At 42.2% G+C, this 18,192-nt stretch overlaps 1 protein-coding gene across 2 annotated transcripts in view; it reads right to left on the bottom strand.

The window, feature by feature from the left end:
* Positions 1 to 410: 410 nt before the first annotated feature.
* LOC119892090 (protein FAM214B) overlaps positions 411 to 18,192 on the bottom strand; it is a 29,819-nt gene continuing 12,037 nt past the window's right edge. The window contains exons 1-10 of one of the 2 annotated variants that reach the window (XM_038704183.1): positions 15,850 to 16,375; positions 8,916 to 9,102; positions 8,482 to 8,642; positions 6,760 to 8,104; positions 5,116 to 5,174; positions 4,667 to 4,766; positions 3,618 to 3,776; positions 2,689 to 2,757; positions 2,160 to 2,365; positions 411 to 1,889 (exon numbers count right to left, since the gene is read on the bottom strand). In XM_038704183.1, the coding sequence (XP_038560111.1) occupies positions 1,736 to 1,889; positions 2,160 to 2,365; positions 2,689 to 2,757; positions 3,618 to 3,776; positions 4,667 to 4,766; positions 5,116 to 5,174; positions 6,760 to 7,932 (1,920 nt within the window). In that variant the 5' untranslated portion in view covers positions 7,933 to 8,104; positions 8,482 to 8,642; positions 8,916 to 9,102; positions 15,850 to 16,375 and the 3' untranslated portion in view covers positions 411 to 1,735. Of the gene's footprint in view, positions 1,890 to 2,159; positions 2,366 to 2,688; positions 2,758 to 3,617; positions 3,777 to 4,666; positions 4,767 to 5,115; positions 5,175 to 6,759; positions 8,105 to 8,481; positions 8,643 to 8,915; positions 9,103 to 15,849; positions 16,376 to 18,192 lie in introns of those variants that run through there. The other variant, XM_038704182.1, reaches the window with a different exon arrangement.

An 18,192-nucleotide genomic window follows, 5' to 3' on the forward strand; every position in this document is an offset into this window, starting at 1 on the left:
GCTTGATGGAACACTACTTTCTTTGTGAACTGATCTTGTTATTGAGGACTTCCATTGCAGATAATTCTCAGATGGTGCACAATGAACCTAAAATATAGTAGTATAACACACATTTCTGGTTTGAAAGTTTTTACTTATCAGTAAGCTTCCTCAGAAGATTGCTTTTCAAAACAGAAGCGATTCAAAGCAAACTTAACTGACTTTCCTTCTGATGATGAATGTAACTATTAGGTGCAAACATTACATTTTATAATGACACGCTGAAGAAACTGTATTTGAAATGGAACACATCTAAGTCCCTTAATTGGGTCAGTAATTGAGTGGAAAGCCAATGTTCAATAACAGCAATGATGTGGTAAAAAGTAGGATTTCCACAATGATTGTCAATCAAACACAACAACAAACGCAGGTGCTACTCGCCAGTCGCAGAGTTTATTCTTTTAAATATACATAGACTTTTTCCTCATATTAAATACCCCACCACCCTTCCCTCCCTTATCATCCCTCCCTCCTCCCATTTCTTCCCTCACACAATTCTTTGCTTTCTCCGTTCCCCCCTCCAGAGAGAAAGCCCGTCCGGCTGAAAAACACACTCTACTTTGTGCAGCATATTGCTTATTAAGACATTTGCGAAAACATAAATTAAAAATACTACGGCTTTTTGTTTTTTTTAAATTTTTTTCCTGATCCAACATCAGACTGATCTGAACAGAATCTAAAAAAAATAAAAATAAAAACAGCACAGTGTCCCTCAGTCTGGCTACATATAATAAACTGGATTCACCTGTTTTTCATGACTTGGTGTGACCCTCCTGGCTTGAATTGCACACAGTGGTCTGTACCATGATAGGTGAAATGGTAAGAATAGAAATTTATTCTACAACAGACGTCCTGAGTTTGGTCAAATCATGTCCGTGTGTTGTTCATCATGTGTTAAATGATAAGACATCCAATCAAGATAGCTGATTCCATTTCAGCCTTTGCTTTCACTAGGGTTTGTGTCCCTGCTCACCTTCGCAGGTCATAAAGTGTGTAAGTGCGTGAAAAGTGGAAGGGGGAAATCATTTTATTCACCCCACAATCAGTGATGTGCTTATTGTTTGTGGCCTTTTGTCAAATCGAAATTTGTGAAAAATGATTGGTCCGATGAGTCGGTTGGAGCTGCAGGCAGAGTGAAGGACAGTGTGATACGGCACTAGAGGAAAATTCAGGTGTTTAAGTCACAAGGCATGCATGTTAACACTGAACTCAGAGTCTCCACCAGAAAGTGTTTCAGCTGTGACGTGTGTGGTATGTGCTGTGCGTGAGTCTTGTCAGTCTGTTTTGGTGTGTGTCAGTGTCGGTGACTCTCTTTATTTGTACAGATGGAGGTGTTGTAGAAGTCCTGCTTTTGACTGCATGCATGCTGGACTGCTCCTACACTAGTATTTCTAATATTTTTTATATATTTTCAGTGAATGGAAAATACAAGGAATGTCGTGTTTGGTTGATTGACATTGTTCACCAATTTGTTTTTTACTTTAAATGGAGAATAAATGCATAAAAAGCAGGACTTTTGCTATTACCAACTCTGTATCATATGTGCATGTGTGTCTTGTGTGCATGTGGCGTGTCTCATCAAGTCTTATCAAGTTTTGGGTCCATCATTCTAGCAGTCTTTCTGTTTCCCTCCCTCCTCTTCAGGAAGCACAGGAGGGGCGTTGGCATTAGGGAGGGTCAAAGGGTCAGGCGGGGGTCACACACGGGGGGAGTACTTAGGGTTTCTTGGCACCTCGGTGAAAGATTTCAGCTCATAAGGGATCCCTGTGTCCACTTCGATGGATTTGCGGGAGAATAGCAGCCGGATATCATTGTGCAAGTAGATCTTCCCAGATTTGGAGCTCTGGAATCTGAGAAAGTCAAAAAAAAAAAAAAAAAAAAGTTTGTGTAAAACACTTTCTTTTAATGAAGTGTACAAATATTTTGCTAATTATGTGTGTAACTACATAAAATTATTAAGAATAAACATTTTGTTCACAGTGTAACACTCACAATTAAACTTTTTAAGTTATTATTATAATCTTGAGATACGTTTCCAGACACCACAACACAGGCTAATAAAGCATAAACAAAAATATCAGGTGTAAAAGTAATGCAGACAGCTGAAACCTAGGTCATACCTGAGATGTATCAGGTAACAGAGAATCTTCTTCCTATCTAGCACTCCGCCCCCTGGAGACGCCTCGCCTTTCCCCTCAACCCCCTCCTCTACAGGCACCAGGAAGATACGGTGGCGCAGGAAGGTCATGTGATTGACTGGCATGTCGCCAAAGTTGTAGGTCACCAGGAACATCTTCACCACAGTTTTGTTGGGATTAAATAAGGTCTGAGAACAGATGTCCGACCAAAGTCAGCATTTCAAACAGCAAGAAAAATAAGACTGCTGTCAGTGGTTTTAAGCAAACAGTATACAAGAGGTTATCTTTTAAATTTAAACCACAAAAAACTACTTCACACAGTTTAATCTATGTAGTGATCAGTACATGACCCCTATAGTATGATTTTTATGACATATTCTATGATGGCATGGAATATGTTGAGGTCATTAAAATCATAAAACATTATGGTTGCACAGATGAGATATCTCTGAAAGATTTTTTTATCTGCAACCTTCTCCTGAGCAAAGAACGAGAGAAAAGACAAACTTACCACTTGAATGGTCCCTGCTTTGGGTATGCTGTATCCTTTCTTTCCAAGAGGCTCGAGGGATATCACCCCCTGTGAGGGAGAGAGACAGAGACATGGTACTGATTAAATGTCCTCAGTCACTGTAATGGCGAAATAACACGTATTCTTTGGTATATGTTAATAGCTGTAAACCTCTACATCAGGATGAGGATCTGGATTAAATGCACTAAAATTAAGGAGGAACCGTATGAGGGCAGCATTACAATAGTCATTTAAATTTCTGGTTACATCTACTGATGAGACACAAAAACACAAAAAAACAAACTAAATGAAAGCGGACTAACTCTGAAATCACAACATCATGCTGTAGTTACAAAGGCAGCTACACAGGGATTCCTATTACATTAAATGCCAATTAACAGTTCAAAGAACTGATCAAAAGAGGCCTGACATTCACCACTTTTATAGACAATTCAAAGTCAACATGAGGCATGAAGTTAATTAAGAAACTGAAAACAGCTGGTTTCCAAATGGCCCAGTGTCCAATTGTGAGCAGGACTAAAGTTGTTCACATGCTAATGCTGGTCCTATCTTACTAAGGACTTATGATTATATATGATGAATGTATAATATTCAGTGCTGTGGACAGATGTGGGAAAAGTCTTCACGATATATGCATGAAAGGAAAAAGTTGCCACTATTTTTGCATCTGGTTCTGAAGAAACAAGCAAACATCAACCGTGTTGAAGCCATTTCTATATTTGTTATTGTTTTGGGTAGTTGTTCTGATCTAATTTTTTTTCAGTGAGGTAAATATTTTCTTTCTAGCAAACAAGCTACTTGCCATGTGCAAAAAACAGAGTTGGTTTTCTGTTTGGTTTACTGTTTGTGCTTGATTAAGTGCACACACACAGTATCTTGCAGACACACACACACACACAGAGACTGACCAGGAAGGGTGAGGGTGCGCTTTGCTCTGAGATGTCGTAGTACGTAACCTGCACAGGCAGGGTGACATGCTGTGGGCAATAGGATCCGCTGGCACCGATCTCTGCCGTAAAGCCTTCGATCCGGCCTGAGGGGGAGAATCGTCCCTTCAGTATGGACTCCTGGGATACACAAGACAAGGAGAAGGGGGTATATAGTGACGAATAGGAGCCTTTTAAAACTACTCTTTAATATCCAATGTGGGTTAAAATCAAGGGCAAATGGACTTTGTTGAAGATACATGAAAGTGCTCTCATCCAAGGGCTCTCTAATACTCTAAAACTGTAAAACGGGCAGGGTTTACGGCTGCAGTCTGAGTCAACTTTGGCCGTAAAATCAGAGAAACACCCTACTTAGACTGTGAAATCCATATTTCGTTATCTTAACTGAAATCAAAGAAGTGTTGAAAACAATAAAAAATAAAAAAAGATGCATCTGCAGGCCAACAACAAAGTAAAGTGTTAAATCATGAACTAACATTATTACATTGTTACCTGTTTTAAGTCATTTAAATGCTCATATATTAGGACCCTCTGTTTTTAAATTAGCTCCACTAAGGAATAATCCTGGGCGAGGCTCTGCAACAATTAGAAAAACAGCTAAGCCTACTACACACACACACACACACACACACACACACACTTCACTCTCCCTGCACCTTACTTTCCATTATTATTTTAATTTCCTTTGTTTGATTTTAGCCTGTGAATATTATAAACATCATAAAAGGTAGAATTTATGGCTGAGCTATTGTACTGAAATGCAATAGCTCTGAAATGCATTACATTGTACAGGTGCACCTAATAAAGCGGCCACAGAGTGTATGTCTTCAAAGACAAGACTGTTCCCGGCTCCACTTGGAATGGGTTAACAGTGGTTAAGGTTGGGTCTGCAGTTGGGCCTGTCAATATGTCATGGACACCAGCACCACCTTTGAGTTACGTTTGTCTCCTGAAGTTACAACACAGAAATCACACGGTATTAAATAATACATATTAAATAAAATTTGTACCTCGAAGTTGCCAAGTAGTGATCTGCTGATGGAAGATGAGGGCCAACTGGAACGTGTGGAGCGGCTGGTGTCTGTGTGTCTGCCGCTGCGCAGCTGGCGACTGAATATGACCACAAACACACACAAAACAGGCCGGTGGTTAGTGGCTAAGATTACAAAAATGTCGTCTTAACCGAAATTTCATATGCCTCTTAGTGTGTCTGAGTATTCAAGTCCAGACAACAGAACCCTTTAATTTAGAATAACATAACCTACGCTAACTCCCTCCTTCTTTCCCTCTTATGGCTTTGCTGCAGTCAATCTGACCGACATTCAACTGATCTCATCCATCGACACGTGTGCATGTGCGCGCACACACACACACACACACACACACACACACACACACGCTATATCTTTTTAATATCGGCATTTGTTATATATATATAAAAAACTGATGGAGCACTCACCTTTTCAGCCTCAGACCACTTTTTAGCCGTCTTCCTGATCTTGTACATTCTGCAGCAGTCTGAAAAGAGACAAAAAAAAAGGAAATTCTGTTTTATTTCCCCCTTCTATTAATCTCCTGATTCATGCCAGCAGAGACAGCTATTCACAAACGAGTAACTTGCTTGAAATGTTAAAACATTAAATACACACAGAAAATATTTGACCCTCAAATGAAGAATAAATGGGCTTGTGTTTGTGTTTTTCCGTGGGAGAAATTTGTATGTGTAATTGTGTATTTCAGGTGTCCTCTTACTTACAGAGCACTGACTACTGGAAGTTGCATCACACGCATAAACATTCCCCATTTCCAGGCAGCCATTCATCGTACAGGCCACCCAACTGTCAGGTGACTCTTCACTAGCCAAACCAATGCTACCTGCTACCTGTTTTCTCACAGCAAACTTTTTACTCATGGTTAGTTTATTGGTATTAGCTAACCCTTGGTTACACTGGCCCTCTACAGAGCAGAGCTCTTTGTCAGCTTGTCGTCTCCTCATCACACTCAATCAGAACCACAGATGGCATTTTAGAATATTCCTCTCGTCTCCCCTTTCTGAGCCTCTTAAATATCTTTTTCTAACCTGTATTAACTGATATATCACCTGTAACCGTTTGGCCTCGCTCCTTTCCTATAACTCACTGTTCTCTGTATCCCATCTTTCTTAAATCCATCCGTTTCTCCCTGTGCTTCCCCCTCACACTTACACTAAACACCTCTAGTCACAATGATCCCACCACTGTATGAAACCTAACTAGTAAACTAGTGAACCCTATTGTCACCATTAGCACACTCCCCGTCCCACAAACCCAAACACTCAAAGCTCTTTCTGGCCTCCTAATGTTCAAAAATGGCAAATTCAGTTCCAGAACCATTTTTAACAGGGAGGGTGTGTGTGTGTGTGTGTGTGTGTGTGTGTGTGTGTGTGTGTGTGTGTGTGTGTGTGTGTGTGTGTGTGTGTGTGTGAGAGAGAGAGAGAGAAAGAGAAAGACAGCACACTCATGTGGGGAACAATGGACCCTCCCTCAATGGGCTTTATTCTGGAGCTACTCCTAGCCTGTTCCAGCGTGGCGTGATACTGAGCCAGCCATCACTTCATTCTGTCACTTTTATTCTTAGTTTCTCTGTATTTATGCCTCAGCCTCTTTTCCAGGACTGTCAAGGCTCACAGATGTCTTATCATCAATTACAGACTTTAAACAGCTATTCCTTATTTAGCCTTTTAGAAGCCTCTGCATACAGTGGACTGAATGTTTTTGGTCTAAAAGCACATTATTTGCATGCAAATGTGCCGTTTTTACTGTATACTGCAACAAAATCACCTAGCACAAAATATTTCCATTTCCATCTTTACATCCCTCAGGTATTTTCTGATATGATTCTGTGCCTTTTTTGACCACAACTGCTCTGTTTGCCACTGTTCACTGTGTGCTAAGCTAACATGCAATGTAGCTACCCGTACACCGTGAGTGTTTCGGTCTTGTGAATGCTAGCTATTAACTAGTTCTTGGAACTATAGGCTGATGTAGTTATTTTGGCAAATTAGATTACTCAAAGCAAATTTCTGAGTGAGATGTATGACGTGTATGTGTATGAGTGTGCTGACCTTGGGCCGGTCCCATGCAGAGGGCAGCAGGTGGTTCCAGTAAGGGGCAGCTTTAGCATCAGTGCTGCGACATGAGGTCGGGCCAAGTCCTGGAGCCAACAATGACAACCTGCTTCTCTTGGATGTAGAGGGTCCCTCATCTTCTGAACAAGACTCCCCTGTGTCGCTTGGGGACAGCAGCCTCTTTTTGGCTGGCCAGTGGCCTCCAGAGGACAGACGGTGGCCATTACTGCTGGGAGTTTTCTCCCAGGAAGCCAGGCCATTAGACGAGGAGGCAGCCTGGGTGGCACTTCGCTCAGGTGGGGAAGATTCAAGTCCAGCTTCCCACTCAGTGGCCTCCCCTGGTTCATGCAGCTCTGTGTGGTGTGGGGGGGAGAAAGGGCCTGGTGGGCTGGTGGGGCTGGCAGGGTTTGGAGTTTCATACACGGGCATTTCATATAGGTGGGGGCTGGGCTGGCCTCCAGATGAGCCATTACTACAGCTCTCATTTCCAGGGCTACCTAGTGAGTAGCCCCCGCTAGGTGGCTCACTCTTGGCTGAGTTTCCGAGGGAATGGCCCTGGTCACAGAGATGCCCATGTGGGTCACACATTGGGGGTGATTTAGGTGAGAGTGGCGCAAAAACATCAGGAATGGGCCTGTCATGATTGTGCTGGGTTGGGCGGCGGGAGGGGTTGTGGCTTGGGGAAAGTGGTGGAGACCTGGGTGACAGTCCTCCCTCAGAGTCTCTGTGCTCCATCTGTGTGTAAGAGTATACAGAAGCAGGCCCACCAGGGGCAGTCGCTAACCCCATCCCAACACCTTGAGCCGGGGCTGGCCCACACAGCACCCCTCCTTCCAATGCCTCCTTGTCAGAGGAGTCCCCCAGGTGGGGGCGCTTATGAGTCAACTGGGGCTCCTCTAGACCCCTTTTCACACCCAACCGGACAGGCCTCTGTTGGGTATCAGTGTGGGATTCGGTGGAGGTAGAAAATCCCCCCAACTGGGAGAAAATGGAGAGCTGGTAGACCTTTTGGAGCCGCAATTCCTCCTGTCCAAAGTGCCTAGGTGCCCCTGGTCTGACGCCAGGGTCTAGGCCATGTGTTGGGGCTGTGGGTGGAGGCAGGTCGCCCCCCTGGGCTGGAAGCTCTAATGGAGCCTTTTTGTGGGCTAACTCCACATGAATGTGCCGCATGGTTCCTATGTTTGAGGATGAGAGTCTTGACTAACTTATGTGCAACAGGGTCAAGTAGGTCCTCACAAGTGCCAAGAGGCAGAGCAAGATGTTCCACAGGAATAGGAAGTCCTATAGTTCCTGTTGTGGTGTTGTCAAACAGTGTGAACCAGGAAGCTGAGCTGCACAGCACCTGAGAGGAACAAAATATATAGTTTTACTATTCAGAACAGACACTCTGACACTTCAGCCAGGTGTGTGCAGAATACCCCCATTTTATTTTTATTTCAGAAGACATGCAGAACTATATGATAAACAAGATGATATAACAAATTACTCCAGGGTGTAACTGTTTTACAGTCTTGGCTCCTTCCCTTAATGTGACTGCAAAATAATGGTGTGACTTTCACTATTGGTTTTGTAGAAAACCTTTTCAGCCCTCAAAAAGGTGCAGGGAAAATCAGGCACTTATATTTATAGATATGGTCTATTTGAACATAAAAAGGCATAAGTTATCTCATGTCTAACTAAATGATATATTGAAGACAATGCCCAAGATCAGCATCTTACCTCTGTGCTCGTCCTTGTCTAATTCTGCCCGTGTGGACAACCTGCATCTGGCACAACATCTGGAAGTTGTGTCTAAAATGGCAGCTGCCATTAAACAACCAAGATAGGTAAACAGTAAACAGTAAAGACCACAGAGGAAGCAGGGGTGAAGGAGCTATGACCTGAGGAGAAATAAAAAAGGTCAGTGAAAATGCGATAAACAAACACCATGATGAATATCATAGTTTATGAATTAAAGTTACTACAGTGTGTTTATGTATGAACATCTTGGATATATATATATCCAATAATAAAAACTGTTTTAATTTGTTTTAATACTTAGAAGTTATATGTAATTCGTTTACATGAACCGCATTACATTTGTATGTTTAAGAAAGACATTTAGTATAGAATGGTCTGAAATTATAAGTTGCCATCCTGAAGGCAAAACTTACCAGAGGGGCAGAGTGTCAACGATGTAGGAGGCTCTTGAGAGGAAATTTTTCTGAACCAGAATCGGAAATAACTCTATTGGGGCTGCCTCTGTGATGGGCTGATAGCCAGACACGCCCTCCTTGGTCACCTGGGCGTGAGGTGTGGCACGGCTGTGGCATCATGACAGGGTCATTCCACCCAGAATCACTGAAAAGACAGAAAGACAGAAACAAATCAAATCAGTGGTCAGTCAGTTGCCTTGACTTTAACAGTCATTCAGATGAGAATATTCCTCCTGAAAAACACACAAAGATTATGACAGATATTGATGTCCACACTCAAAATTACCCCAAAGAAAGCCACAAAAACAAACGAGCGTCCTCATACCTGTGTATACTTGACCAAACATACACTACAGATGTAGGAACACATACTGTGTAAAAGTTAGGAAGTCAATAATAAAGCCTGTTTCTGAACTTGAGATGAACACAAAAGGCAAATCAGTTAAATAATCCATAATAAATTCATTCCCTCATCATTGAAGTACTCAAGTTAAATGAGGCAGAAATATTCCTGTCATTCCCTTTTATTTTCTATAGCCAAAATACCCAATTTTGAGTTAAAAAACACTCTGGGTTGAGGATCGAACTCGTGGAGCAGAGAATTGACGTTTCCAGTTCTAACTTGGCACTAAATGGTGCTAGGCCAAGAGAAGTGGGACGTTTCCCGACCCACTTGGACCAGAACTTGGGAATGTGTGTGTGTGTGTGTGTGCGCGCGCTGTTGCCATGGCAACCGGTAGCCCAAGGATAACGGCTCCTTTGTGCTTGGCCACAAAGGGGGAGAAAATGAAGCAGGCAGAGAGAGAGAGAGAGAGAGAGAGAGAGAGAGAGAGAGAGAGAGAGAGAGAGAGAGAGAGAGAGAGAGAGAGAGAGAGAGAGAGAGAGAGAGGACGATGGGGGGTGCTGGGGTGCAGGGGGAGGCAGGCAAAGATGCTCCTCTGAGAAAATATCTACATACAAAAACAAAATGGCTGTCCTCCATGAGGTGTGTACAGCCAGCCAAAAAATTCAACACATTGTGATAAAGGACTATGTTCTATTAACCAAAAGCAGGCAAAATAATTTGATTCAAGTGCTTATACATTTCATCCAAAACTTGAAATGTAAACTGTGACAACTGGAGGAGCCAAGAAAGCTACTCTGACCAACACCCTGCTGGCACCCATGTAAAAATCAGTAAAGAAGCGAAATACATTTGTTTCCTAAATTACAGCAACCAGTTACTTCACCCTCTAGCATTTCCTTTTGAATCATCTTGACAAAACAGTGCTGACGCATAAGGAGATCCACTGGATACACAGAAGTAGATATTGAGAGTTGTTTGTGGTATTTTCCACTAGATTGAAACACACCTGAAATGAATGCTGAATACAATTCTCAAATTGCTTCACAAATATGTAATGATCAAACTACTCTAGGTGACTTGCAGCAGGTGTTTAAAATGCTTGGCTGACAAATACTGACAATACTTATATGAGCATGTATTGTGTTTCATATCATTTCTCAAACCGAACTCTCCATTCATCTCTAGTCCTTAAATTTGACTTCAAAGAAAGGAGGGATTATCTGTCAAAGATGACACAAGAACGAGAGGAATCTAGACAAAAGTACATAAAAAGGGGAAAAAAAGAGACAGACTGACCCTCCACTCCCCCTATATACATTAAAAAAGGATGTCAGGAGTGAAGTCTTTGTCACCTGTAATTACACACATGTCATATGGTTTCAATGCAGTCACACAACCCTACCTTTGGTAGAACCCAGGTTGCGCAGACATATGCACAAACACATGAGTGCCTTTCCCAAAATTCAGGGCCAAACCAGAAATGTCCCAGTCACACAGGGATATCTGTTTATTTTATTAGCAAGTCAAATGACAAAAGATAGGCAGCATGTCAAAGGCGTATGAGTTCAATTAGCACAATACAAAGAATCACCTCCTCTTGTTGTCCCCTCCCTCCTGAAGACAGGTGAAGTCTCCAGGGTGAGCGCCCAGGGGCGGACACGGAGTGGGGGATGGGGATAGAATGGAGAGCAGTCAGCAATGAGTATTTATAGTCACAGCCTATGTCAGAGCTCACTGGGAGTACCCAAAGGTTCTCTGCTAGATCCCACTTGATTTCTGACCTTATTTTGAACTAGCTGAGCCGGAGGCTGGCAGAGGCTGCCCATCCCTTTTCAGGCTTGATCCAGGAGCCAACAGAGGAGTAGAAACACTCTGGCTTCTCCCCAAGAAAGGCCTCAGGTTGCTGGGCCTGTGTGCTAGCTTAGACTTGAGTACTTAAACACACCATTACTGCACTGCTGAACACAGTATTGGTTTACACTCACACTAGCACCTAATTTAGTCAATTAGACATTTTCACCCGTAGTCTACAAGTACAATGTGCTCTGTGTAAAATGCACTTGATCTGCGCACACTTGAATGTGTGCTACTCACAGTCAAGGATATGAAAAAACTAATTACACACACACACACACACACACACACAGGGTGCTTCTGCTTTTGTTGTTACAATCTCCTTGTACTTCTTACATATTACCATGGTTTGAAGTACATCTTTTGTAACCAAACCACTACCACACTACTGAAGTTGGTCCTCTTTTTAGAACAAACTCCTCTACTGTGGAGCCGGTAGGAATGTTACTTTTGCTTTAGCCATACTTATTTCAGTGTGCGACAGTATGAGTCATCACGTTAAACAAAATGGAATATTGCCATTATCACAATACGATTTTTTAAATCATATTAAAAATTATAATAATATATCATAACCAATATGATATGGCACATCCCTAACACACACATTCATTTCTTTGCTGAATTGTAAATTGATGCTTTAGTGATGATTGTATGCTGTTCCTCAAATGTTAAGTCGCTTTGGATGAAAGCGTCTGCCAAATGAGTAAATGTAAATTTGCAAATCTGTAACCGCCAACAGCAAAAATTACAATTATGCAATCAGCATCATTGGCAATCCAGGTGCAATGTCAATGTAACATCTGCAGCATATCTGAAAGTGGAGCAGCAAGCAATCATTCAGAAAGAGAGAGCGAGAGTAGGAATGATGAGATGACAAAGGAATGGGAAACGCCTGATGTGAAGGAAGCAGCCAGACAGAGAGAGAGAGAGAGAGAGAGAGAGAGAGAGAGAGAGACAGACCATCCAAAGATCTTGAGGAAGGTATAAATAAAGCAGGAAGATCTCCCCAGTGTCGGTGCCAACTCAGAGTATCCATGGCTACAGTGCATAAACCAGCATTTAAGACTTGTTAGCTCATAGCTTAAAAATTAAACTGTCCCAAATGGCAACCCTCCGTGCTTATTAGTGAACCTTTTCAGATAAAATATGCCTAGTTGAAAATGGTCCAGTGGACAAATAACTGCTTCAGAAAAAAAAAATAAAAAATGCTAAAAGCAGGGCTACACAGAGGAATGTATGTGGTACTCAGAAAACAGTATTTAGAAGGCTTCTCAATTTTTCAAACTAACCCTATTTTCCCATGTTTTTGTGTCTATTTGACTAATTGGACATTTATTGAAAATGGTCCAGTATTGAGAGAACAGTCGCTTTGTCGCTCTCGGCAAAGCCACCAGACTCCATTAATGAAAACAGTAATTCTACCTTGCAGAACATGAGAGTTGCTTTTCTTCTAATGTCTCTGTCGGTTAGTTTGTTCGTGTAATTGTGTGACTTTGTTGTTTGTTGTTGTAAAGGGTTGAAAACACCAAAGTCACACAATAACACAAACTAACTGATCAAGGCAGTGATGGGTAAAATTACTATTTTTGTCAAGGGAGTCTGGTTATTTTGACAGGAGTGTTACAGTGACTTTTTCTGGTTAAACAAAAAGGATCTTACTCTTTAAAAAAGGTCCGTCTCTGTAGGGATCCTTTCCATAATTTTGCCAGACACTTGTAATAACAATCTGGACATACTTTGATTGGGCTGTTGACTGCAGCATGCTCGCTCAATACAAGACCAACTTCAAAAAGTGTCACATTGACACAAAAACATAAGGTCATGCTCATTTGCATGTTCAAAGGAGGAGGAAATACAATGTGTGTGGGTGAAATAAAGACAAACGAGGGGGAAAAAAAGTGAAAAACAATAACAGAGGCTGCTTGGGCACAGGTACCCAATGAGATCAAGATCCTGTAAAGTGGTGAAGACTCATTTTGATCCAGATCTAGGTCTTCGCCAAGACAAACATAACAATGCATTTTGTCTTGGCGAAGACCTAGATCTGGATCAAATGAGTGAGTCATGTGCACCCAAAAAATATTTATATGGAATTAGCCCATAATCAAACCTGGGGAATGATTTTCCAATAGAAATAAGCCAAGGACAACAATGGGAAAATGAGATGGGACTGTTAAGGGAGAATTTGTATGTACAAAGATAACACAAAGGTCACTGTTCAGGAATCAGATTTTACTTGGAGATTTTGCTTCCAGTCTAAAATCTGATCTGGCTACTGACTTTTATTGTGGAAAAGATAACAGTCAAAATTCACCAGGGCATCCCAAACTAAGCATCAGCATCAAATAACACTAGCGCACTTACTCACATCATCTCACGTGTAGGGACTGAGGTCAAAGTGTTCAGTGCCTTTGACTGGACACATGCCTGTTGTGGAGGTAAAACATTTTGTTCAGGAGATAGTCATGACCTTCAAGGAGGATGTTTAGCTGCTGAGGAAATATGTGCAGTCTGTGTCTGTGTGTTCATAAAAATGCATACACGTCTGCACATTAGAAACTTTGTGTGTCGATATGAGTGTATGAGCACCCTTTTGGCCAAGAAAGACTGTGGTCATGAGGTCAATGGCCATCAGTCTTGGGACAGATGACTTATAGCACATCAGGAGGTATTTCATATTATCATCATCATCATCATCATGAGAGTGGTGGTGCTGGTAGTAAAAGACTAACTCAAAGGCAACACACACACACACAAACTGGGTTATTTGTTCTATTGAATAACTTATTAAGAGCTTGTTAGACTAAGACACTCATCAGTCATTGGAGTGACTGCAGCATCAGTATGTTAAGCAAAAACATCTGCAAAACAGACAAAAGTACACTTAGGGCCCTGTGGCTCCCTGTAAACTTTGAAATGCTACACATGGGTGGAATGAACCACACTCAAACGCACAAAAGTATACATAAACATGTCATTAGGAGGTTTGCTGACGCCTCTGACCAAGAAACCAGCTCTCAGTAAAAATGTATGGGCAGAGCGCACAGCCAGCACCTCTCCTCAGAAATACCCTGACATCTGGCCTGTGTACATTCATCACAACACTCGAATTGGGCGTGCACATGCACACACGCACCCCCCCCCCCCAACAAACGCATACCGCATTAAAAGCACTATCACTTTCTGTCTTTCAGCAATTAAAGAAACACTCAACAAAATAAACAATTCAAATAAATATAGCAAAAGGGAATACAACAATCAATTACATTGAATCTACACTTGGGATTGTTTACGGTCTTTATCAAATGTGAAACAAATACAACCACTGCATAAATCAGATTTTTTTTTTCCTGAATGCTCTCATTTGCTTTACTCCATCTTGTTTACGGGAGAAAAACAGCAGCTCTATTTACACCCTTCTGAATTTACAAGGACTTGCCTTACTTGTTTAGAGATGCTATTGTTTTATTATAATACACCACTAATTAGCCAATAGAGTTGCAAACTTTGATAAAGTAAAGCATCTGGCTCTTGAGGAAAATTTCTACCATTTTCACCAAATGTTTTTCCTCCCTTTTAGGAAAACTTTCACAGTAAAAAAACAAAACAAAAAAAGCGTGAATGTTCTATGTTAATTTCTTCCATGTTTGGATTTAACTCACTCCAATGCAGAGATACGTATCAAAAACTTCAACCTGGACAGCTGATGGCAAACTTTTGACAGTCTCCATCCCCCTTTAATAAATAAATAAGTTTAGTGACAGAGGCCTTCATAGAGACACTGTGTGTGCACCAATGCAATGCCACAGTAAGCAATGATGTATTTTGCACAGCATGCAAACTTGACAGTGAATGTCTCCTTTTATGTTTTGCACCTACTACCCCCTTACAAGAGAGAAGAGGGCATTTGGGGTCAGTGGGGTAACAAATTCAATCAGTCTTTTGTGAAAACTTGTGTTTCTATCAGCTCAGCTACACTCAGCCCTCCTTGTGTCCTCATTCTTCTCTTTACACCCTGCCTATAACAGAGGTGTGATAGCGTCAGCATGAAGTTAGCAGCCTCCCAAATGACCCGATTGTCTCATCAGCTTTTAGCAGAGACCCCACCCTAGCTACTCCCAGGACTGTACTGGGCCTGGAGGCTGATAAACACACAGGCACACACACTTATGCACACATTGTCTAACACAAAAAGTTGGTATGTGCTCCTGCTAACATCACCTGTTGATTAGATTACAGGAGCCAACTAGAGTTTGGAAATCTGATGTCGCTGTGCATACGGGGATGGAATGACAGCCGAGTGTGTTTGAGTTGCAGACAAAGGCAGAAGACAGGAAGTAGCAATGAAAGACAAAAAGGGAGACAGGTTTCGTTGATTGAAACTGATAAACCTCTGAGCGAGACAGTGTTACACCAAACGCATACAGTACTCAGGCTGGCGAGTCATGGCAATCTGAACTAAGCTGGCTCAGTGACATAGTTGCTGAGAATGCGGTTTGACACGGGGTGCCTTTCTGTCTCTCCCTGCCTCCCTCCGTCTATATGTCTGCCTGCCTATCTGTCTGTCTGCCTGCCTGCCTTTCATGTGGCCATTTTAGGAGACGTTGAGTCACTCGAGCCCAACTGACAGTATAACGGGAGCAACATTAATACACTTGACTTGACAGCAGGAGAAGTTGTGACACTCACCCTCTTAGAAAGATGGGGATTATCTCGCTGTCTCACTCTCAGTCTCTCTCCTTCCTTCCTCTGTTTTGTCTGGTAGCTGGATGGATGACTCTGCTGCCTTTTCTTTCTGTCCTCTGTGTTTCCACTGGGTCAGCCTGCCTTCTTTCTCTCTCTCGCTCTGTCTCTCTCTCTCTCTCTCTCTCTCTCTCTCTCAACTGGCTGTTTTTTTGTCTATCAGTGCTTCCTTCCTCCTGAATAATGTTGAGAAAGACAGCTACATCTTGTGCTGCCTCCCTCTGCTTGCTTTGTCAGGAGGCCTGTACTATCTCTTTCTCACTCTCAGTGTATCTTGCTTTCTTCCTGTCTACCTCTCTCCACCGTCACACATACACATCAAAACCCCATCAACAACTCGCCACCCACCCATCTCGTTCTTGCCCTCCCTCTCCTTTTCTCTCTCTCAGGCTCCCCCCCCCTTGCCCTCTTTCTTCCTTTCTCTCATTCGCAGCCCCTCCAAAATATCTTGAATACAAAAGCCTCTTCACATGCTAGCGTTCCCCCTTTCCTCTCCTCCCATTCCTCCTCTAGCTCTCCTCTCTTCCTCTATCTACTCTCAGGCCCCTCCTTTCAACCCTGCCCTCTCCGTCTCTCTCTCTGTTTTCTTTCTGTGGGTTTCCTCTCAGCTGATAGAGCAAGGCATGCTTTGCTCACTCAGCAGTGAAGGCATACAGAGGAGGGGGGAGTGTGTGTGTGTGTAGGGGGGGGGCTTCAAGGTGATTGGCTAGATTACAGGGGGGTCAGCTGTAGTGCCTGAGGTCCTGATTGGTCAGGGGGAGGGAGTGAAAACACGGAGGAGGCGCAAGGATCCAAAGTCCCACCCACATGCTCCTGCTTGGCCTGTTCTGCAGAAGAGAACGACCAAATAGGACTTTCCCCCAACAGTGTGTGCGTGTCTTAACTGTCTGTCCTTGACAGCTTCAAGCATGTTTTGTGTACAGTGTATCACTTGTGTTACTTCTTCCCATAGTTTGCCATCCACATGTGTGAAATGTACACAGCGCCTATAGCCCTCACAAGCCTACAAAAGCAGAAGGCTTATCTGCTGCTGGAGTACAGATACAGAATGAAGCATCTGAAAAAGTTTATCAGCTGAGTACCAGGAGCAGCCCTTAGCTGTGTGTGTGTGCGTGTGTTTTGCCATCTGTGAGCCAATAAAGAACAGCATGTTGACTAGGCAAGAACTAATTCAAACAGACTGCCGTGGTTAAAGCATCACACACCTGTGTATAGGCTCTCTTACACTCACACACACACACACACGCAGTTAAAGCACTGTGCACAAAACATACTTGAAGCTGTCAAGAACACATATTCACACACAACATCAGCCTGACCCTCTTGTCACAGACACAAACTCACACCTACCCGGTTAGGCTTTATCCTTAAATAGGAAGCCAGGGCTGACGTGTTATCAGATGTGTGCTGGTCGAGACCTGTGAGACAAACATGTTGATAGCTCTCTGTCTCTTTGTGCCTGAGTTTCTGTCACTGTCTTTCTCCGACTTCTCATCGTCTATCACCTGTTCAGTTTCTATTTGTGCTACCTTGTGTCTGTTTCCAAAACAATGGAAATTTGCCAGTTGCTGCTGCTTTGCCATCTAATCTTCATCATACAGAAACATGCAGATGACATACGTAGTTTTGTGGTGGTTTTCCTTCACCAAATCAAGGGTCTAAGTATATAGGGTGTTATAAGTCACGTCTAAAGCATGTATAACGTGTGATTTAGGGTTATTTAAATAAATGTGACACTAACACTAGGCTGAGTTAACAAATCATTATTAATGACCTTGAAACAATTGTTTTGATGATTATGTTCAGAAATGGAATAATTATCTGAAAGTGGTTCATCTATGGTTTCCAGTATTTTCTGTCATACGCTCCTTCTGGTAGTTAAACAAAAACTTCTTTGTGGACATAAAGGGAGGACGTGAAATTACCTGCAACCACCAGACCAAATGCTAGTAAATACTGGCTACCTAATTTGTGCTCTACCAACCTAATTGGGAATATGAGCATTTCATTTTTTGTACCTGGAGAAAGTGGATGAACATGTTCTTATATTTTTGTAATACACATATAATTTTTAATGCAATATGTTGGATAATATCCTAATTTGTGACAATGCACTTTAATATGACTCCGTGTACTTTATTTAACAAGCAACATACCAATTCATATTATAAATACACAAATAAATAAAATTCATAAATAGAAGCATTTTATATTACAGTATATTACTCTCTTCCTGTGTTTTCTAGATCCTTTGACTAGTCATTAAGCCTATAAAATGTTCATTATAAT

Source organism: Micropterus salmoides, unplaced genomic scaffold, assembly GCF_014851395.1.
Source record: "Micropterus salmoides isolate LMB-PRFRI ecotype aquatic unplaced genomic scaffold, ASM1485139v1 Ms_hic_scaffold_7, whole genome shotgun sequence".
Classification (NCBI taxonomy): Eukaryota; Metazoa; Chordata; class Actinopteri; order Centrarchiformes; family Centrarchidae; genus Micropterus; species Micropterus salmoides.